This window comes from Aythya ferina (genome assembly GCF_964211825.1).
Source record: "Aythya ferina genome assembly, chromosome: 10".
Classification (NCBI taxonomy): domain Eukaryota; kingdom Metazoa; phylum Chordata; class Aves; order Anseriformes; family Anatidae; genus Aythya; species Aythya ferina.
This window is the reverse complement of record NC_140306.1, coordinates 15,668,838-15,689,918: the sequence shown is the minus strand read 5'-3', so window position 1 is coordinate 15,689,918 and position 21,081 is coordinate 15,668,838. Positions and strand designations below refer to the sequence as shown.

Below are 21,081 nucleotides of genomic sequence, written 5' to 3'. Positions count from 1 at the left end.
GACGGGGATCCTGGACCAGAAGCGACCGTGCTGTGACACGGGGATGCTGAGCACGAGCCAGGGGGAGCTGCCAGGAGGTGTGGCACTGAGCTGTGGTATTGGGCTCCTGCAGGCTGGGTGGCTGCTGCTTCTCCTTTGCACCAGGCCGGGGGGTGCAGAGGGCTGGGCAGGCAGGAGGGAGGAGACAGACAGGTTCCCATGGCAGACCTCACACTTCGGTGGGGGAGAAGGCGAGCAGGCACGAGGCCACATGGTGGAGGCAGGTTAAGAAGGCTTTGTGCAATTTCTAGATGGCTTTTGGGTTGCCCTCGTTAAAGAAGACACGGAAGATCCCAGCCTGCAGGTTCCTAAATGCAGCCTGGCCACCCATGCAGATACCCGGACACCCAAGAGGCTGCTCCCCTCTGCACGTGGCATTTCTCTGCAGCCCGGTGGTTGCTGAGCACTTTCTAAATGCTCATGCTCCTTCAACACTTTCGATGAGGCCTGGGCTGTAGTGGAAGTGAGGCACAGGAGGAGACATTGCCCACATCCCTCAGACCACAGGAGCCCTTGCTGCCTTGCCCTAAAAACTCAGGAGCGGTGCTGAGGTCTGGGTGTCGTGTGTCGGGGGGAGCAGGAGCTGGAGCACAGCAGTGACTGGCTCAGCCCTGGGTTTCATGGCTGGAAACGGAGGCTGGGGAGCATGCTGCTTTTACAAGCTGCCAGCTCCACACACCGTGCCCTGGGCTCTCCCAGGCATCGTGCTGCCGTGCACCGGGCTGTGCTGCCCGCATCGCTTTGGAAAACCAGCAGCGTCGCAAGGAAAGGCTCCAGCCCCAGCTCCAGCTCTGCAGGTCCTGCGGCCAGCCCTGGTGGCTGGGGGACAGGAGGGACCTGCCCGAGGGGCTGAGCTGGGAAGCGCCAGGGGAGACAGCGCTGGAGCCTGCTCCTTCGTTCCCATGGCTGCAGGTGCCGGGGGGGCCGTGCTTTGTGCAGCCCCGTTCCTTCACCTCGCACGGGGAATTCCTCGGGGAAGGGCCAGGACGTTTCCAGCTCCCGCCTGTCAGGGAGGCCGTGCTTGTGGCTCCGTTTGTCCTTGCTGAGCTTTGCCTTTGAAGCCGCTTAATGAACTGCTCTGACAGTTCAGATATCCTTGCTCCTTTCCAGGCATCACCAAAACGCGAACCACCAGTAGGATTTTCCCAGGAAAAATCCTTCGGGGGCGGTGCTGCTACAAGCTGTGGCTGTGCTGCCCTGGCACAGTGGGGCTCAGCCTTCCTGTGGGGCAGCACCGACTGCAGCCGGCCTCCATGCGCTGTTTTCGGCTTCTCTTGGCTGCTGCAGCCTCGGACAGGCCCTTGGGAGCTTTCCTTACACTCCCGTGAGCCCGGGGCTTTCCCTGACCTTAGCTCAGCTGAGGGGGCAGGTTTGCAGGAGCACTGGTGCCTGTGCTGCTGATGAGGGCACAAGGGAGTGGGAAGCCCTGGGACAAGGCCCACAAGCTGTGTGCTGCTGCAGGTTGCACTGTCTCGGGTCTCTTTCTCAGCGCTGCTTTTCGGAGGGTCCCAGGAGCCCTGCCAGGGTGAGGGCTTGCATCCCCTCGTTGTAGCACCTCTCTAGAATGATTTTTCCAGACTCTGAGGCAGCAACAGCAGGTGAAGCACCAGCAGTGCTGCTTTCCTACAGCAGAAGTTGAGCCCCTCAGCAGGGGATGGTTTTGCACAAACAAAACAAAAGCAGATCGGGCTTCCCAAATAAAGAGCCCACCCCAGAAACGGAGGGGGGCAAATCCAGCTCCTCCTCGGTGGCATCCCAGCCCCGGAACACAGCCAGGCTGTGCCATCACCTTGCCTCTGTCCCCAAGGGACAGGGCGCTGCTGAAGCACCTCGCCAGCCCCAGCACAACCACCTCAGCATCCCAGGCTCGTCAGTGGCTCTGTGCTAACAGGAGGTGACAGGGCAGGCGTGGGGAGCGAGGGCAGGGGCTGGTGGCACCCGTCCCTCGCACAGAGCAGCGGCCGTGGGGCTGGCAGCAGCAGGGCACGTAGCGCATGCAGCTGCGCCGGGTCGGTGCCGGGGGGCCAGCCACGCTGCGGCCATCTCAGGAGAGCTCTCCCAAACCCTCCCTGTCTTCACACCACAGCTTCTGGTGAGCGCTTTGGGCACAGTTGGCTTTTTTTTTTTTTCTGGGTTAAAAAAAAAAAAAAAAAAAAAAAGCTGCTTGTTTCTTTGCTGAAAAAGTTGGAGGAGTGGTGACAGCTGTGTGCTCTCCTCCCGGCTGCCGAGGGGTGGTGGTGGCTGGCAGATGGAGGGGCGCTGCTGTCCCGCTGCTCACCCCAACGTGTCCAGCTGTGCTCCCCCAGTCCCAGAGGGAGGGGGAGAAACTGGGAGGGGGTGGCCTCAGCGGAGATGGAAGTGGCCGAGGGGAGCTGGGAGCTGCAGCAGGGCTGGGAGGGTTGTGCCGAGGGCAGAGGCACGGGGGAAGCAGCACAGCTCTGCCTGGCCGGGTGGGCACCTGCACCCGTGGAGGGGGTCAGGACTCAGCCCAGGACAGGGCCAGCCTGCCCCCGAGCTGCTCTCCTGCGCCTTTCAGTCCTGCTTGTCCCTTGTGTGCCCTTGTGGCACCTGGTGCTGCTCCCTCCCCACCGTCACCGAGCAGGGGGCACCTCCGCTCTGTCCCAGGACATTGAGCCCCTCACCGAACGAGCCCGGTGCCGTGGCAGGCTGCCAGCCCGCTGCAAACCACAGGGACCCCCCAGAGCCCAGCGAGGGGGACAGCAGCTCCCGCCGACACCCTGCAAGGGCAAGGAGACACTCAGCCCGGAGTGAGCTTAAAAAAATAGGCATTTTTATTCAAATGTACCTAGAGAATTATGACCCAAGAGAGGCGATTACTCACATTTATCGATGGGCTTATTAGGTTACTGCTGTTTGCTGTGCTTGAGCAGCGCTTTTTGTCCGTCTCAAGGAGAAACGGAGCAGGGCGGGTGGCGCGCGAGACCTCATCGTCCTTGGTGGCACGGGGAGAGCTCTGAGCACTGCGGGTCGGGGCGCTGCATCACGTCACCTCGTGCATGCCTGCCTCTACTATTTACAGCTTCTCGTGAGTGTTAAGAAGCAAAAGCTTGCGCTGTCTGCTCGGCTGCGTGCCTCGCCGGGAGCTGAGCCCCCTCCTCCCTGCACAGCTGCCTTAGGGAGGGGGACGCATCCCAGCCCCCCCGGCTGATGGGTGCCTGCACGAGCTCGGCTTTATCAGTGGGGGCTTGCCCCAGGGACACACTGCCCCTGCTCCAGACCGTGGCACGCAGATGGGGACTGGCACGGGCGGGGAGAGGACGGTGGCGCTGCCCCCAGGGACAGTGCTGAGGGTGCCCAGGGCAATGGCTCTGGGCTGGGCCCGGCGTTCCCACGGCCGTGGCAGAAATCCAGCCCCTGCGTCGCTGCCAGGGAGTTTGGCTGCCAGGACAAAGCGGGGGTTTCTCGGGCGCGTTACCCTTGTGCTGAAGAGGCCGTTGCCGGTGGCTTACGCGAGGGGCTCCTGCTGGGTGCTGGCGGGCACGGGGGGCTCGCGGCTGAAGCGGTCGTGGGTGATGCCGGTCACCCTCGCAGGGCGCAGGCAAGCGGGGAACTCGGGGTGCCCGATGCTCCTGCTTTGAGCAGCGACGGAGGAAAACAGCTCCTGGGGAGGCACCAGCCTCCTCCTAGCCTTGCCCTGCTACGACACGATGGGGGTGTCCGAGAAGACGGAGCTGATGGACTCCGAGTCCGACTTGAGCTGCAGGACCTTGGGGTGCTTGGGGTCAGGGAAATCCTCACCGAGGGCCAGGCGGACCTTGCCGTTCTGCGCCTCCCGGATGGGCTCGAGGAAGACCACGTGCTTGTTGGCGCTGGCCTTGCGGCTCGTCCCGTCCGTGGCGGGCGGCGTGGTGCTGAGGATGGAGGACTGGGCGCTGCACTCCTGCGGGGGGCTGAGCGGGGCCGGCTTCTTGCAGCAGGGCAGGCAGCGGCAGGGCGTGAGGTACAGGTACATGAGCACGAGCAGCAGGCTCACTATGCACCCCAGCAGCGTCGTGAGGCCGGTGCTGAAGGTCTCCCCGTCTGGCTTGGGGTAGTGGACCGTCACGTTGACCTCACACATCCTGCTGAAATTGCGGGGGCTGCTGATGGCCAAGCACACGTAGACCCCCGAGTGCCAGGGCTTGGCCGCTGCGATCTTCAGGCTGCCGTTGCGGTACACCTCCACGGAGCGGTTGCTGTTCCCCGGGTGCCTGATGGGCTCGTGGTGAGGTGAGATCCACATGTAGGTGGTGAGCACGTCGGGCAGGCTGGCGTTGCAGGTGAGCAGGAGGGCCTGGCCCACCGTCACCGGGAAGGGCACGGGGTGCACGTCCTCGGGGCCGGCCGAGCAGTTCTCGAACATGTGGCTGTACTTGAGGAACTTGATCAGCGAGCGGGGCACGGTGTCGGACACCTTGCAGGTGTGCTCCTCGAAGAAATCCTTCACGGAGCTGAAGCCTCGCTGCTTCCACCGCTGGAGCATCAGGTAGAGCGGGCAGCTGCACCGCACGGGGTTGTTGTGCAGGTACAAGCCGTTCCCGATGTTTTCGGGCAGAGCCGCCAGCTCCTCCACGGGGATGCTGCTCAGGCTGTTGGAGGACAGGTCCAGCGTGCGCAGGCTGTAGTTGCCCAGCCCCTGCACCGAGCGGAAGGGGAAGGTGGTCAGGTTGTTCCAGCTCAGGTAAACTTTCCTCAGGCCGCTTAGCTTGGCGAAGGCGTTCTCATCCACTCGCGCGATGCGGTTGTTGTAGAGCAGCAGCTCTTCCAAGCTCACCAGCGCCTCGAAGTAGTGCGTCTCGACGGCGTGCAGGCGGTTGGACGACATGTCCAGGTGCCGCAGGTACGAGGCGTTGTGGAAGGCCCGCGGCGAGAGCTCCCTGATCTGGTTGTGGCTCATGTGCAGGGCCTCCAGGTGCGGCAGGGCGGCCAGCCAGCGGTCGTGGAGCTGGGTGAGGGCGTTGTGGCTCAGGTCCAGCGTGGTGGCGGTGGGCGGCAGCGCCCGGGGCACGCGTTGCAGCGTCTGCCGGCTGCAGCTCAGCAGGTCCGAGGTGCAGATGCAGGCGGCGGGGCAGCTGCGGGCGGGCGGCGAGGCTCGGCCGTGGGCGCACAGCTGGAGGAGCAGCAGCAGCCACAGCGGCTCCGCGGCCACCATCGCGGTGCTGGGGGGGCGCCGTGCGCCGGGTGGGCACGGGGGGGACCCCGCCGAGCATCCGCGGCCCCCCCGAGTCCCGGTGCGAGAAGAGTCCAAGGGCAACGTCCCCTCCCCACCGCCACCAGCCCGGCGCCCCCGGGGGCTCGGGCAGCGCCTCCGCCGCGTTACCTGCGCTCGGGCTGCCCCGGGGGGTGCCGTGGGGGCCGCTCCCCACGCGTGGCTCCGTCCCCGAGCGGCGCCCGGCGGCTCCCGGCCGGCGGCTCCGTGCCCGCCGCGCCCCGCTCGCTATTTACGGGCCCGGCCGCGCTGCCATTGGTCCCGGCACGGGCTGGGGGCGGGCCGGGGGACGGCGGGGACCCCCCCTTCACCTCCTCTTCACCCCCCCCCGAAGCCCGGCCCGGGGTCGTGCCGAGCCCGGCGGGGTCCCCGCGGAGGACACGGGGACGGGGACGGGGTGTCCCCCCCGAGGGGTGGCCGCCCGGTGAAGGACGCTCGGGGATGTCACTGGGCAGCACCTGGGCGCGTTGGTGGCAGGCTGGGGAATCGGTTTCCATTAGGGCAGCAAAAAGCTAATTTGGCTGCTGCGGCTGCCGTTAACCCCCTGCTCCCCAGCGCAGGCTCGGACTGCGACAATCAGAGCTGGCGAGGCGAGAGCTCCACGCGGCTTTTCCCTTCGTGGGGCTGCCCAGAGCCAGGGACGGGGCCGTGGGGATGGGTCCTGAGGGAGGTGCAGGTGCCCAAGCAGAGCCGGGGGCTTGCTCGCCCCCCATTACTGGAGGGGACGCGCGTCCTGCTCCGTGCCCTTCCCCTGTCCTGGTTGTCCCCGCTGCTGCTTGAGGCCAGGGGGAGCCACGGCCGCTCCCTCCTGCCTTGCAGCCCGGGCACCCACTTGCCCTTGGAGCTGTTCCCAAGGCGCAGGGGATGCCCTGGCAGCAAGGCCTGTGCTCCTTTTACCCTTGCTGTGTGAGGATAGTGCTGGCTGCTTCCGCCACCCTGCAGCTCCCAAGGCCTGCGCCAGGCACCTGAGCGTGAGGGCTGCAGCCTCAGCAAGTGCTAATGTACCCTATCGATCCCCGGAGGCCGCCCGAGCAGGGTGGTGGCAGAGAAGGAGGAGGAGATGGATGCCCTTCGGCCGCCTTCGAATGTGCTAGGAGGAGCACAGGGCCCTGCGTGTGCCCAGCTGTGCCCCAGGTCTGTCCCCATGGGCACAGGCGCTGGGGACTCGTGAGGGCTGGGGCACCCTGGGGCTCCCACTTCACTGCTGCAATCGCCCCTAGTGCCAGCCGCAGCTCCTGCAGCACCCAGCTGGCTGTGCTGTGCCTGGGGACACAGCCAGGGGCTTGGCCAGGCCGGTGGGGACATGACGGGGTGGGGAAGGGGCACAGCCTGACTGTGATGTCCCTTTGCAGGGCTGAGCGTGCGACAGCAGTGATGCTGGCAGACCCCTGCTTCCAGCTGCGCTCCATCCAGTACCTGCTGGGCCACGCCGAGCCCTCAGCCCTGGCGGCTGCTGCCCCGGCCACCGAGAAGCGCCATTTCTCCCTCAACACGTGTGAGTGTGCGCACCGGGATGGGGAGCTGGGGCTGCTGGGTCCCTGGGCTGTGCCCTGACCTGGGCACGGTGCGTCCCCAGCAGTGGCACTTGGGTCAGGGCTGTCCCCAGCCTGACAGGCCCAGGTCGGTGCCTGCTTTCGGTGGCGGTTTTGTCCCCTTGCAGTGTCCTTGGCTGCATTCTCTGAGCCAGTGCCTCGGCCCAGGGAGGTTTGATTTTGCAGGAGTGTTCCCAACTATCCAGCTGCTGTCCCCTGTCCTGGTTGCTTCCTGAGGGCAGCCGCAATTCCCCCTGCATCACCCAGCAGCCTCAGGGCAGCCTGGGCTTGGGGGGGGGCACCACCCCAACACACATTTTTGGTCCTACAGACACAGAGTACATCAGTACGGAGGAGCTGGCAAAGGTGGACAAGATGCTGAGCCACCTGAGTGAGGAGTCCAAGCAGGCGGCTGCCACCACGCTGGTGAGTCCCCCCTGCCCCTGTCCCCACAAGGCAGTTGCCACACTGCTTGGGTGCAGCCATGGCGCAGCTGCCGTGCAGCCCTGAGGTGCCATGGTTTTCACCACCACCAACTGCCTGCTTGCCCCCTCCCCAGCCCACAAGCGAGGAGGATCTCTGCCCCATCTGCTACGCACACCCCATCTCAGCCATCTTCAGGCCCTGCTCCCACAAGTCGTGCAAGTGAGTAGCTCCTGCGTGCCCGTGCCCCCAGCTCCCAGCACCACTAAGGGGCAAAGGGTGCTCACACTTCTCTCCTGTCCCAGAGCCTGCATCAACCAGCACCTGATGAACAACAAGGACTGCTTCTTCTGCAAGGCCACCATCACGGGCGTGGACGACTTCACCAAGCCCGCCAGCTCGTAGCACCCAGCCCTGCGCCTCGGGCTCCCCCAGCTGAGCGCTGCACGCTGGCTTCTCCCTCGGCAGCCCCCCTCCCGGGGACAGGCCAGGACCCAGCGCAGGGCCGGGTTCTGCAGGGAGAGGCTGGCTCAGGGAGGGGCCGGATGGCAGGCTCTGGGGCCAGCATCGCCCTTCTCCTGCCCTGCAGGTCATTCTCAGGGAGGGGAGCCCGAGGCCTCGTCGCCAAAGCAGCCCCGCATGCGGTGAGCGGTGCCTGGGCCCTGGGCCCTGTGTGTTTGGGCTCTGTTACTTTGCCCCTGGCTGGGGGCTGACTTGATGAAATGCAGCATTAAATTATTCTTCCTTATGTGGTGCCCTGAGACATAGGGAGGGGAAGCCAGGCCGGCTCTGGCAAGTGACCTGGGTGCTTGGGCTGTGCGCAGACGATGCTCAGAGGTAGACAGAAGTATAAATATTTAATCCAGGCAGAGCCGGGAGCGGAGGGCGCACCGGGGGCTGCTACATGATGATGCGTGGCTCTGGTACAGACTCGGTGATGGACTTGTGCGGCAGCACGTTGGCCCCATTGAGGTAGAGCTCGTCGTTGACAATGACGTCCTCGCCCAGCACTGTCACGTTCTCCATGCGCACCTGCCCCAGAGAGCCCCGTCACACCCGCCCCGGCTCAGGGCACGGTGCCACGCTCCTGCTCCTGCCCGCAGGCACATCCCAGCTGCCCTTCAGCCACAGCCTGGGGTGGCAGGAGGAGGCAGGAGGGCGAGACCCCTGACCCCCCCCAGCCCTGCAGCACCCGCGTCCTCACCCACTGCCCCACGGAGCAGCTCCAGCCCACAATGCAGGACTCCAGCCAGGAGTGGGAGCGGATGCGGGCCCCCTCCAGCACCGTGCAGCGCTTGATGCGCACCCCGTCCTCCACCACCACGCCGGCCCCGATCGTCACGTTGGGGCCGATGACACAGTTTGCCCCGATCTTGGCGCTGGGGTCCTGGAAGGAAGAAAGGCTGCACCCCGGGGCTGCGAGGCAGCCGCAGCTCTGCACGGCCTGCAACGCTTCGCTGGCGTGGGGACGGGAGGGCACAGCTTGAGGGGCACGGTGAGCACAGCAGCGGGGAGCTGGAGTGAGCCTGCGAAGCATGCCTGGGGCTGGCGTGCCGGGGGCTGGCACTTACCACCAGCACATTCCCTACAACACCGGGCCCCGAGTGCAGCTTCTCGGGGTGCTGAGCCCGCAGCGCCTGCAGGTACATGCACATGCCCGTGAGAAAGTCTTTCGGCTGCCCGATGTCCATCCAGAAGCCTGCGGGGACAGAGCCGTGGTGACAGCCCCCGGCGAGGGGGCAGCGGCGCGGGCGGCACCCCCGTGCCCGGGCAGGGCCTTACCCTGCAGCTCCATGGCGTAGAGCTGCCCCTCCTGCGCCATGGCCGGGAAGATCTCCTTCTCGATGGACGTGGGGCGCAGCTGCGGGGACGAGGCGCAGGGCTCAGCGGGGGGCTCCCAGCCTTCAGCCCCCGGCCCCCAGCCCGGCCCCTACCTGGATGCGCCGCAGGATGCCGGGGCTGAAGATGTAGAGCCCGGCGTTGATCTTGTTGGACACGAAGACGCGCGGCTTCTCCACGAAGCGGAGGATGCGGCCGGTGTCGGCCTCGCTCACCACCACGCCGTACTTGGCCGGCTCCTCCACGCGGGTCACCACCAGCGAGCCCTCCCCGCCGTGCTGCCGGTGGAAGCGGGCCAGGGCGGCGAAGGGGAACTCGCAGATCACGTCGCTGTTGAGCACAAAGAAGGGCTCCTCGCCCTCGGCCAGCAGCTCCCGGGCCAGCGCCAGCGGCCCCGCTGCCCGCCCGTCAGCAGCGGAGCGGCACCGGGCCAGCCCAGCCCGCGCCCCCCCCCGGCCCGCAGCCCCCTCCCGGTCCCCCCCCGGTGCTACCTGTGCCCAGCGGCTCCTTCTCGTGCGACAGCGAGATGCGGAGGCCGAGCTGCGGGCACAGCGGTCAGGGCGGAGCCGCCCCGCTCCGGGGGCGCTCGGGGTGCTGCGGGGGTCCCCCCGCCGCCCTTACCCGCTGCTCCTGCTCGCGCATGGCGGCCTCCAGCGCCTCGGACATGTAGCTGACGGCCAGCACCACGCGGCTGACGCCCGCCTGGCGCAGCGCCTCGAGCTGGTGCAGCAGCAGCGCCTTGTTGCAGAACTCCACCAGCGGCTTGGGCCGGCTCAGCGTCAGCGGCCGCAGCCGCGTCCCGAAGCCCCCCACCAGGATCAGCGCCCGCATCGCCGCGCCCGCGCCCCGACACGACACGTCAGCGCCGCGCGCGCCGCCGCGTCACCGCCCGGCACGCCCCGCCCACCGGGGGCGGGGTCTCCGCCGAGCCCCGCCCCTCGCACGAAGCCCCGCCCCCGCGCTCCCCGGCAGTGCCCCCCCCCCAGCACGCCGTGCCCGGGCCGCAGTTGGTCGCTTTATTTCCGCGGTCGGGTGCTGGATCCACAGTGCCCGCAGGACGAGGCTGCACGGAAAGCAAGGGCAGGGCTGGTGCGCACAGCAGCCTGCCTGCTGCGCCCCGGCTGCTCCCGGCCATTACACGGTGCCCTCTCCACATAACCTCAGGGAATTTCCAACTCTCCAGCCCCAGCTCCCACCCCCAGCTTTCTCCCCCCAAGGCCAGGTCCCCCTCCAGTACACACAGGCAAAGAGAAGAACCAGGCCCCCACCCCCCTGTAGGCATCTCTGGCCGCTCCTGCAGCAGGCAGAGCCAACATGGTCAGAACCAGCTGGTCAGCACCAGGCGCTCTCTTCCACCCTGCCTCCCCTCAGCTCTTCTAGCCCAGTACATTTAAAAAACAATGGAGCAATGTAATTGTTTTTAAAATGGAGGTGTCTGCTTTTTCCTGCGCTAGGAGGTGGTCCTGTCGGCTCCAGTCACCAGGCTGTGGCCCGGGACTACTGGTTCTCTTCACGCATCTGTTCCATGATGTTGATGAGGCTTTCCAGCCCGAACACGTAACCCATGTCAGGCCCATCGTGCACAGTGGGGTCATCGCGGAAGCCTTTGAAGGTGCTATGTGCAAAGTCAATCATACGCACATCCACCTTGGGCCGGGGCGAGTCGGGCTCCGTGCTGCCGCCGTCCTGAAGGCTCTCGGGGAGGGAGCTGTCCGTTCGCTTCAGGCGCGCCTCGGGCCGGATATCCACAAAGGTCCCTGACCTGTTGTCCTTCCCATCGTAAATGATGAGAAGGGAGCTGGAGTAGAAGCGGTAGGAGGCCTGTCTCTCCAAAACCGCTTTCAAGCTTCGGAGTTTGGCGAGGACAGGCTCAAAGAGGTCCTTGCGCAGCTCTACGCCATTGTGGAGATAGTGGTAGATGGCATTGCGGAAGCCCTCGATGGAAAGACCGCGTCCATAGTATTTATTCCTGCATAAGTAATGCCCTGTGTTCAGCTGATAGACCTAGAACATCAAAGGAAATACACATCAAGTGGGAATGCCAGGCTGAGGCAACGCACAGAGCCCAAAGCTGTCCTGTAGGGACAGGGCAGAGGGAGCTCACGTCACCACCACACCCAGGAGCGAGCAAACAGCTCTGCGAGCTCCCTGAATCCCAAAGCAGCTCACGTGTGCACGGCCAGGGTGTCCGAGCACCGGGCTGGCACTGGCCCCATGACACCCACAGGTGAGCGTCCCCAAAGCAGCACGCCACAACAGACCCCAAGGCTCAAAAAGCTGAGTTGTTTAAAAAGCAGCTCAGACACATCCTCTGGCAGCGGGAGCCATGCATGCCTTGCCATTAGGACGTGGCATGTGATTAATGCAGGGCCCTCATTGCTTCAGAGTCTGTGGGCAGAGATCTGGATTACAAGATACTTCTGCTGGTGGGGAAAAAGATCAACTCCGTTGTGCAACAGCACCAACAGCAAATCCTTGTGCTCAAGGTGTAGCACCAAGAGATGATTTTAAGTCCCAGTACAGTACAGAAGTAAACATCAGATGATGCCAGGGCAGAAACAACACATCTCCCCCAGGCACTGCAGTTCTAGCTTAACACTAAGCCAGAAGAACAGTTATTTTAGAAAACCCCCATGTTTTCCATGAACACCTTCGGATAAAGCAGGTCACCTTGCAAGAATCCTTTGTCCTAGGACTAGAAGTGAAAACAAAAAGCTCATACCACAAACTCTGGTGTACCTACCTGAAGAGGAGGGCTAACTCAGTGCTCAGCAGAAAACACTAACTAGTCAGCAGCTCTAACGGAGCTGGGGAAAGGATGTGCAGCACCTGCTGCAGACTTGGGGATTCCTACCTGCATGCCACACACTCGCACGCCCAAGGTGGCAGAAGTGCTCTGCTCACACTTCTTCATCTGCCGAGCAGCCTTCTCCTCAGAGGCATCGTCTCCGTGCTGTCTGGTCCCCATCTTCAGATCAAGCACACAGGGAAACTTGAAGTGATGCACCACGTTCTCCAGCAAGAGGAACTCTGGGAGAGGCGTCAAGGAGAGCTCAACTGGCAGAGACGCTGCTCCCCAGGGCAGCCAGGAAGAGGGACGCGGCGTGAGATAGGGTTGGGTGGCAAACAAATAGGAACCAAAGAAGAGAGAGAACAAACTGTTTGGGAAGGTGAAGAAAAAGGACAAAACCCAAGCAGTGGCACGTGGGCTTTGGCACCCTGTAGGAGAAGTCAGCCTGGAAAGTGGCCTGCCCAGCACTAAGCAGAGGATCACATACAGGCACACTGCGCTCAGCGGGAGGAGCCGAGGAGCAGAACGCTTACATCAGAAAAGAGCCAGTATGCTAGGGAGAACTGGTGGTATGTTAAGGGAGAGCTCAGTCTGCACAGATCTGCAATTTAACCACACGGAAAAAGAACACAATCCCCGCAGACCAAGAACTCGAGGTTCAAGTAAGATCCACAGTGCTGCTGTTATCAACCTGCCCAGAACAGCAGCGCTAACCAATACATGAGGAAAAACTGCAGAGGCTACAAAGGCAGGAAACAGCAGCAATGGGAACCTTCAGTCACCACCACACACAATGGGCAAGCCTTCCAGTAGGGCACAACGCTGAGAACAAGCCTGAGGCAACCACCTGAGCTAACGGAGTCCCAAAGGGGAAAAACAACGCTGAAGGTTGTCCAAAGGAGTAGGTCATGGTTCAGCACATTATGCTAAAATGGCAACCAGAGCACAACTAGATTAAACTTACAAGGAAGTTTAACATTTAGAAAAATCCATCAACAGCCACGTCTGATTTGAAAGAGGAACTTCGTAAAAATAAGGAAGTGTGTTAAAAAAAGATAGGACAGCTAAAAAGAATTACTGCTCTGCAAGCGATGTGGCCTCTATTTAAAAATACGAGCTGGAGGCTCAAAGCACTCATTTGAGAATAGGAAAAGGAAGCCTACGCAGTTAAAATGTGGAAGAATAAAGCTATTAAAAGCGAGGCTGTTTCTAAGCAAGGAAAACAAAAAATCAAGCTCCAGCAGGTGAAACAAAAACACAAGTTGGCAAGTTAGAAAAGAAGTACAAGGAGCAATTTGCAAAGGCACAGAAATTAACCTCCTCTGCCACGTGAAGCAGTGACTCAGACTGCCCAAAGGGTTTACAGTCAAAGCATAAAAGGAGCTGGGGGGCAGGGTGGAAGCAAAAAAGGAGAGACCCCAAAAAGAAAAATTAATGTTAATATTTTATTGTGCTTAACAGGGAAAAACTTTGGGAATTCCCAAGCCAAAATGCTAATTTCAAAGAATTGTCTCAAACTGAAATGCAAAGAGAAGAGATCACACGTCCAAGAAAAACTGAAGAGTAACAACTCACCAGAAATGGGCAGTCTCACCCAGAAGCCCTAAATGTCACAAGGCAGAGCTACCTCCCTTACTAAACAGGATGCGCTACCTCATTTAAAGCTGCCTTAGCTCCAGAAGACTAAAGGGAGGCTACTGCAGTGCTGACCTGCAGAGATACGGGAACTACAAACTGACAGAAGCGTATCTCACAGCTCAGCGGGATGCTGTATGGAAGAACAGAGGCAGATGCAGATAAGCACAATTTATCAGGGAAGATCAGGCACACCTGTTGTGAAAGTAACGTCTCAAAAATATCCTGGGGTTCTTCAGCAACTTCGAGAAACACAGACATGAGGTATCGGACCAAATGAAATCCGCACAAGTATCAGGAGACATTTGACAGATGTCTCAAAGAGGCTAAACAGCAGGCTGAGGACTGAGGTGCTGACATGGTGATTAACTTGTCAGCGAACAAAAGAAAAAAAGTCAGGATGCCTGACTGATCTCACAGCCCAAGTCACTAGCAGGGTCTTTGTGTGGGGATCTACACTAGTCAACAAGTGATCCAGAAAAGTGAAGGGGATGGTAAATTTGCTCATATACTAAGTCACTCGAGGTTGCAAAGATGAGGAGCAGTTATGAAAAGTCCCCAAAAGACCTTACAAGACTGACTTGGCCACTAAACTGATAGACAAAGTTCTCTGGAGTGAACGTGCAAGATGATAAACATAAGGGGGAAAAGATTTTTAGCTTGAGGTGTGAAGCACTGGGTTTTGAGATGACTGTTACCAGTCAGGAATGAGATGTTGGGGCAACAAAGCAACATTTACAAGAACGTGTGTTACAAATCATGAGGAGATGGAGACAACATCATTACGTGCCAGTGGAGATCTCTGGTTCACCAGCATCTTCTGTACCATATGAAGTTCTGGTCACCGTCTCCAGAGGGATACAGTAGAACTGGAAGAGACTCAAGAAAGGTGACAAGGACGATCACAGCTCCTTCCCAAGGAACTGCTGCACGGCCCAGACCTGTGTCTGCTGTCAGACCTTTCCCAACATGAAAAACTGTCTAGTTATGAACACACAAACTGACTCAAAGGTGGTCCAGAAAGGAAAGAAAACATGGGAACTAGCCAGAAACACGGCTTCTGAGCATCAGTGTCATGCTGACACCAGCGAGGCCTGGCTGCCTCAAGCACAAACGCATCGGCCAGCGCAGCAGCAGCAACCTGACGCGCTCACTTCGCTTCCCAAAGGATACTGTAGAGTTTTCGGTCCTTGGACTCTGACCGCATGCGGCTCAGCTGCTGCTTGTGACAGCGCAGGCTCCAGGGGTTATAGCTGATCTTTTCAGAGCTCAGACCACTGTTCCCATCCAACATCTGAAATGGAACATCTGAGTGGATGTGCATGTCCACCCTGGGGCTCTTTGTCTCCTGGATGTTGCTGGTATAAAGACAGAACAAGGCAGCCCGTTAGAATCCACGTATTCTCCAGATACTTACAACAGCCATGCAATTCCCTTGCACAGTAGCATCTCCTGTTCCTTCTCCTTCTGTACACTTCACACTATCCAAACCCACCAGCTTCCTACACAGCAAATCCTCACTAACATCCCAGGGCGTGGACCCATCCTCATTAACCTTGGGTGAATAACCTGATGGACTTCAGAATGCTTGAATTTGCTTTGCAGGTTTTGGTTCCACATCCAATTAACCTTCTAAGCTTTCTTCCTGTGTGAGAAGCACTTCACTTGGATGAGAACTGACCGTTTGCAGTGCCACAGAATGCTGGGATAGTAAGTGCAAGACAACCTAGCAACTGTGTGGAAGTGTAAAACACCCTAAACAAAAGGGTGACTACGGCTGAAAGGGTTAAGACATTTTCCAGCTGTCACGTTGTGACTAGACCCTCAAAGCTTTTACCTTTCGGTGCTGTCACTGGCCAGGCCAGGTTTTTCCTCCTTGTGCTCAGTGCCGCTGCTTGATCTGTGAAGACTTCGACGCGAGTGCTTGCGTCGTGGCTGGTCCCTCTCTGGCATGTCATCCTGCTCCAAAGCCTCGTTCTCCACGTAAGGATACGCTACCAGGTTGATGTAGCCATCGCTGTCTCCCTCAAAACAGACAGACACCACACCTGCCAGAAAGAGGCGACATCAGCACCATTTTTCAGGGGAGGAATACACAACCACTAGCATCCATGTGTTCAACAGCACAGAGGAAAACACAGCTCAAAGAGCAGCAAGAGAAATCCAGAGCAGCAAAATGAGGTTTAAGATGGCAAAGGGGAGAATCCAAATACTTTTAACGCAGCACAGAGAAGAAAACCTCCCAAAGAGTGTCCTGCATCACTACTGGAGCAAACAGTCCACAACAGCATTAGCAGCTGTGCTATCCACCCAAAACTGTGCTAGGAGCATGTGAGGCTCCTAGCCCTGAGTGCTCACACCCTGCTGAGCTGTGCTAACAAAAATGCAGCTGGAAGGCTGAGGGGGTGTGATCGTTTCCTCTGGTCAGTCCTGCAGCAGCCAGTAAAATAAGGGATGTCGACACACTGAAGAACACCCAGCAGAGCAAACCAAAATGCTGAGGGGTGCCAAAGCAAAAAATGTGAATAGACATTTCGTTAATTTGTGTTGGGTATATGCCCTGCAGAAGCGTTCCTGCTGTTGACAACAGCGTCTCTCAGAGGAGCTCTGCAGCATCTCAGCTCTGAGGCTCAGGTAGCACCTGCTGCTTGTATCTGAAGTCAGCTAAAGTCTCACAGAAAAAAAAAAAAAAAAAAAAAAGCCCTGTGAGGTCCCAGGGCTTCCTAGTGATAAAAACAGGAGGTCCTGGAAGTACACTACCTCAGCCAGGTGAGGGCAACTCCCCCATGTGTGTCCTGTCCAATTTTGCCTTCTGTGGACTCCTGGAAAACACCACACTCCAAGAAAAGATACAGACCTTTCATGGCACCAGTTCTGAATGTATCTAGCTGACCAGCCGTGAAGCAGAACACCTGGCACTTTCAGTTAGTGTTGACATCATCTTATCCCTGAAAATGAGGTGATCAACACATCTCCTATCTTGCAATGACAAAATCTTTCATTCTCTTGATACCAGTGTGAAACAGCTGCCAAGAACATCAGATACTATGTGTGCTGAACACAGAGATTCACCACAGAAGTGATGAAACAAGCGTAAGAAGGCTCAGCACAAGCTCAGAGCAGTTCAGGACCCCAGCATGTTACTACGTAAATGCCCATCCAAGTGCTCTGGCTGCCTGCACGTGCTCCTCAAGCTGCCCCTGTGAACGGGCAATTATACAGTAATAGGAGTGATCAGACAAGAAACATCCTGACACCGTCACTTTGGGGACCAGCAGGAAGCCGCACAGGAGCCTCCGATGAAATCCCACACCCTGCTGCCTGCCCTCTGCCCTTAGGCAACCAGGAAGTATCGCACTTCAGGACGCCAGGCCTCTCTCTGGGCTATCAGCTTCAGCAGTTTTAAATGGATCTCCCAAGGAAAGCCTGGCATCACATCGCTTCCAGTACCTCCACGAGCTTCAGCTGGGAGTTCAGCTGGGTCACCGCAGCACCATATGGACCCAGAGCAGCTTGAGGGTCTGCCGGAGAGGATAGCTTTTGTTCCCAGTCTGCGCACAGACAGGCAGGTAAGTCGACACTGCTCTCAGACCTCCAGGCTGCAGCCAGATCAAACGGCAAGACCTGGAGCAGATGGTGGCCCCAACTGTCTGGTGAGCACGGGCCTCCCGACAGCATGCAGAGACAAAGAGGCAGAGGCACCACAAACACCAAGTCCCCCAGAAGGCCACCAGCCCGTGTTACTGTCCTAAATACAAGCACACGGCCAAAAGCCTGTCGAGCTCCTGAAAGGTACAGGTGAGCTGCCCACCTCCTTCAACCACAAAGACACTGGAAAATTCCATTCCTTCAGAGCAGCTGGGGACAAGGCTTCACCTCAGCTCTGGGAAAGGAAGCTGCTGAAGCAGCAAGTGTTTCTGATATGGGCCCATAAAAGAGCTGGGATGAGGAAGTAGTAAATTATAAGACTGGAATGCACGAGTGCTCGGTGTATGACCCAACTTCTTTTGCTGAAGGTCAAGGCAATAACTGACAATTACTTGCTAGTAAAATTACTTCAGATACACATTCATAACCTGAAGCACCAGACTGCAACCGTAACTCTTTAGTTTGTCTAGAAGGAGGAGCACATGAAGCCTAGCATGCCAAAATAAAAAAATTAAAAAAGACTTCCTCCTTTCCAAAAAGCTCTTATCAAACTGCTCACCTGCAAAAGATAAAAGTAACAAATAAAACGAGACAAAGAGACAGCAACACACCGGCAGCTCCAGCAAAGTGAGAGGAACTGCATTCCGAAACGACACCAGGCCTCACCTTTGTACTCAGGTGTGAACTCCTTCATCTCGGGGGGCAGGGACTCGTAGAAGCGCTGCTCTCTGGTGATGAGCGGCTTGCAGACGGTGTGGTCATCGTAGCGCATCATGCTGCTGTGGCCGCCCACCTGGTGAATGAAAGGCTCCAGCAGGACCCCCCGGTCTCCGGATCGAGTGGCATTCTTGCCATGCTTGCCCACTTCCATGGTTTGACAAACACACATTGCGTTGGGCACCAGTTGCACGCTTGGAGCATGGGGAGAGCCACATGGGCTGGGAGATGCGGCTCAGCAGCGGTCGGGCAGCCACAGGGCAGAAATCCTGGCTGGCCACTTCCTTACGATGACCTGAAAAAGCAAAAGGAGATTCCTGTAAATGGAAGAGCACTTGCATTCGCTCCTCAACTCCTAGGAAAGTCTCTAGCACTTATTTATATCCACAGCTGCCTCTCTTTCCTTCTTTATTTACTTCCCATTTGCTCCAGCATGCACCTCGCCATCTCTTTAATCTTGTAGGTAAACACACGGATTGGGAGGCAATCTCACACACAGTTTCTCCAACAGGGTTGACAAAAGACAGGGAAACCAGGAACTCTGAATATTCTGAGCCTCACACCTTTAGAAAATACTATTTCCTTCCTTCAGTTCATCTCATCGTTCAGGCAGCATGGTAACAAAGCGCAAGCAAAGCCAAGCCCACAAGTGCCTGCCAGTAAGGATGACAGAGCTACCACAGGCAGAACATCCCAAGAATCTCAATCCCACTCCTTGTGCTTCTGCATTTTGAGGAGCTAAATGACTAAACTTGTGTTCACTTCCTACCACAACACCGTTTCCTCTTTCTCGTATTCACTTCTCTTCAAGCTGTGACATGACAGCTTCTCAGAACAAGCACGCCGCACTCGCTCTGCCATCGTGCACTCGCTGTGTTCTGAATGCCTTCCCCTCGGATTCTCTCCTTTCCTTTATTGCTCCGAGCCCTTCAGGACAGCAGCTGTTTCCCCATGCTTCTACCTCCTCACACAGTAGGTCTGGGCTTTCTAGAGGCAGGCAAGAGGGGCTGTTAAATCCAGCTGAGAACAGAAGTGCTTTGGAGAAGACAGATGCTCTTTAAATGCTTGCCAACTGCCCGGCACAGCCAAAGGATAATGGAAAAGTAAAACTACCCAAATTCTCTCCAGATGCTTTGCCCTTTCATAGCTGTCCCTGGGGCTGCTGGGGAAAACACAGGATTTCCTCACAGCAGGGATCTATTTGAAGTCTTTGGTAGAAGAATGACACGGCAACTTCAGTCCCTGAACTCATCAGATCTCCAGTTTCTCAGCACGGTCACACCCAGGGGCAATACCTGAAGGCTGAGGGGTCCTGCAGGCCCGAGCACGGCTCAGGCTGTTCCTCAGCCGGCCACGGGATGTCCCTGCAGCCACACAACCCAGCCAGACGAGGTGCCAGGGTCAGGAAGTTCCCTCCTCTCCCATTCAGCAGTGGGAAAGGTGCAGCCCAAGAGATCCTGAGGCTAAGGGTGCCCCTTCCTAACACGTTTAACCCCATCTGACCCAAAAGGTCCCAGCACCACAACGCTGCTCTCTCCTTCTCAGCGTTCCCTCGCACTGGATTTTGGGATAACGCGAGCGGACGTTCATCGGAGTTGAATCACCCCGCTGCTCCCATGGAAAACATTTCCTTTTGCGGTTAGATGACCACACAGCTACACCCGGCGTGAAGGGAACGAGGGGAACATTCGGCTCGCTGGGCTGGGGAGGAGAAAACATCACACTGCAGAAATGTGGATCCGTGTCTAACCTCACACAGAGCCTGAGTCATACCACGAGGACAAAAACACGCTGCAGATTTCTCCCCTCCCTCTTATTTGCTTTACCAACAGGACAATTCTAGCAGCAGAGGCTTGCCTGTGTGTGGTGGTGGTGTTTCTAGCAGCTTGATGACAGTTAATATCCAAGAAGCGAGGTGCCAGCACCTGCAGCAGATCAGCACTCCGCTTTCCAGGCTTGGATCTCCCCATGCTTATCCAGCATCGCCTTGGATTTGGTTTCTTTCATTTTGCCAGTGATTGAAGCTGAATCTTCAGTTGCTCCAAGCACGGGACAAGCTTTACTTTACACCTTCCCGTAGTTTAAACGTCACGGGACGAGGGAGATAAGAGACTGCTGGGCGATAACAGCAGTTACCGTACCCAGGAGACACGCACATCACCTCCAGTCCTGGGACCGTTCCCAGCTTATGCTGAAACCTGAGAGCAAAGTGTCTCGGGGTCTGCTTCAGCAGTGACAGCAGGAAGCACCGACACCCGCAGCTGAGCGGAGGGAGATGATCCAAGCACGCTCCTTAACCTCAGGGGGAGGTCACAAACACCCAGGCAGGCACACACGCGCCCGCCCAGCCCCTGGCAGGTCGCTCTCACCGACAGGAGGCTGCCGGAAGATTTTAGTCACCAGAGCAAGAGATGAAAACCCTTGGCCTGCTTCAAGGAAGAAGGCTGCTGAGCTAGGAATACACTACCTGAACTGTTGTGAGGACAGCAGCAACCCACACCGGGCAGTCCCTCCAGCCTTCTCCACTGCCCAGCCTGCAGATACCTGAGAGGTGACTCAAGATGTCCAAGGGCTCCAGGGAAAGTGATAACAAGGGCAGGCTGCAGCCTCCGAGAAGTGTCCCAGGCTGGCTGCCAAGGATCCAGCCGCCCCCAAGAGAAGCACAAAGGGAGGAACCAGGCTTCACGTGCTGCCTTGGGGGCAGCTGCTCTGTTTCCCACCTGCAGAAGAGGAGCGGTGAGCACGCAGTCAGCAATCCCTGCGTGTTGGTGAGGGCCACGCAGCAGCAGGGCAGAAAGTAACGGCATTTCTGCCAGGACACTCTGCACTTCCTCAGGAAAGGATTTCCTCATTAATTCCTTGCGACCTCCAAGGGGATTCATATCCGTGAAGCTGTAGTCCACAGACACTGAGCTGTTAACCCTGTCAGTGAAGGACAGCTCAGCACAACAGGTTACAGGTGTGTGGTCACCCCCGCGAGGCAGTGAGCGGCACACAGAAAGCCTTCTGTGGCCACCATGCAACAAGGAGCTGGGCACCAGGTGAGGAGAGACCAAACCCCCCTTACGACTGCTCCACCTCTTCATCCACACCCCCTCAACAAAGCAGAGGATATCCAGTGTTTTCCTGCACACAAGCGTGAGAAAAAAACACTTTGTGGGATTTCACAGACGAAGTTCAAGCAGCAGCTAGCTACAAGGCTTGAGAAAACGGAGATGTTCTGTCACACAGCTTAGCAACACTCCTCA

General features: G+C 58.5%; 4 protein-coding genes across 11 annotated transcripts in view; 1 reads left to right on the top strand and 3 right to left on the bottom strand.

Annotated features, from left to right (window-relative positions):
* Positions 1 to 7,951, top strand: part of RNF123 (ring finger protein 123) — a 47,042-nt gene extending 39,091 nt beyond the window's left edge. For 2 of the 3 annotated variants that reach the window (XM_084531447.1, XM_084531448.1), the window contains exons 36-39: positions 6,601 to 6,743; positions 7,112 to 7,206; positions 7,340 to 7,425; positions 7,509 to 7,951. In XM_084531447.1, the coding sequence (XP_084387573.1) occupies positions 6,601 to 6,743; positions 7,112 to 7,206; positions 7,340 to 7,425; positions 7,509 to 7,608 (424 nt within the window). In that variant the 3' untranslated portion in view covers positions 7,609 to 7,951. The remainder of the gene's footprint in view (positions 1 to 6,600; positions 6,744 to 7,111; positions 7,207 to 7,339; positions 7,426 to 7,508) is intronic. The other variant, XM_084531449.1, reaches the window with a different exon arrangement.
* On the bottom strand, positions 2,809 to 5,203 carry AMIGO3 (adhesion molecule with Ig like domain 3). Its single transcript, XM_084531450.1, has one exon. The coding sequence runs from the start codon at positions 5,189 to 5,191 to the stop codon at positions 3,698 to 3,700; it is 1,494 nt and encodes a 497-aa protein (XP_084387576.1). The 5' UTR covers positions 5,192 to 5,203; the 3' UTR covers positions 2,809 to 3,697.
* A 90-nt stretch (positions 7,952 to 8,041) lies between the features above and the next one.
* GMPPB (GDP-mannose pyrophosphorylase B) lies at positions 8,042 to 9,928 on the bottom strand. Its single transcript, XM_084531457.1, has 7 exons — positions 9,664 to 9,928; positions 9,534 to 9,582; positions 9,138 to 9,439; positions 8,986 to 9,064; positions 8,775 to 8,902; positions 8,408 to 8,590; positions 8,042 to 8,235 (listed from the first exon to the last, which is right to left on the bottom strand). Exons 1-7 carry the CDS (start codon positions 9,871 to 9,873, stop codon positions 8,104 to 8,106), a joined length of 1,083 nt encoding a protein of 360 aa, XP_084387583.1. The 5' UTR covers positions 9,874 to 9,928; the 3' UTR covers positions 8,042 to 8,103.
* A 519-nt stretch (positions 9,929 to 10,447) lies between these two features.
* IP6K1 (inositol hexakisphosphate kinase 1) overlaps positions 10,448 to 21,081 on the bottom strand; it is a 34,111-nt gene continuing 23,477 nt past the window's right edge. For 5 of the 6 annotated variants that reach the window (XM_084531456.1, XM_084531453.1, XM_084531451.1 and 2 more), the window contains 5 exons: positions 17,783 to 18,128; positions 15,306 to 15,516; positions 14,642 to 14,826; positions 11,897 to 12,072; positions 10,448 to 11,046 (listed from right to left, as the gene is read on the bottom strand). In XM_084531456.1, the coding sequence (XP_084387582.1) occupies positions 10,540 to 11,046; positions 11,897 to 12,072; positions 14,642 to 14,826; positions 15,306 to 15,516; positions 17,783 to 18,005 (1,302 nt within the window). In that variant the 5' untranslated portion in view covers positions 18,006 to 18,128 and the 3' untranslated portion in view covers positions 10,448 to 10,539. Of the gene's footprint in view, positions 11,047 to 11,896; positions 12,073 to 14,641; positions 14,827 to 15,305; positions 15,517 to 17,782; positions 18,129 to 20,300; positions 20,473 to 21,081 lie in introns of those variants that run through there. The other variant, XM_084531454.1, reaches the window with a different exon arrangement.

Bases quoted from the DNA above. Each gene is read 5' to 3' on its own strand.
- AMIGO3 (XM_084531450.1), bottom strand. From the start codon at position 5,191: ATGGTGGCCGCGGAGCCGCTGTGGCTGCTGCTGCTCCTCCAGCTGTGC.
- GMPPB (XM_084531457.1), bottom strand. From the start codon at position 9,873: ATGCGGGCGCTGATCCTGGTGGGGGGCTTCGGGACGCGGCTGCGGCCG. The intron at 9,440-9,533 runs GTAGCACCGGGG...ACGGGCGGGCAG, and splicing joins GAAGGAGCCGCTGGGCACAG to CGGGGCCGCTGGCGCTGGCC. The intron at 8,236-8,407 runs GTGAGGACGCGG...TCTCTGGGGCAG, and splicing joins GCTGCTCCGTGGGGCAGTGG to GTGCGCATGGAGAACGTGAC.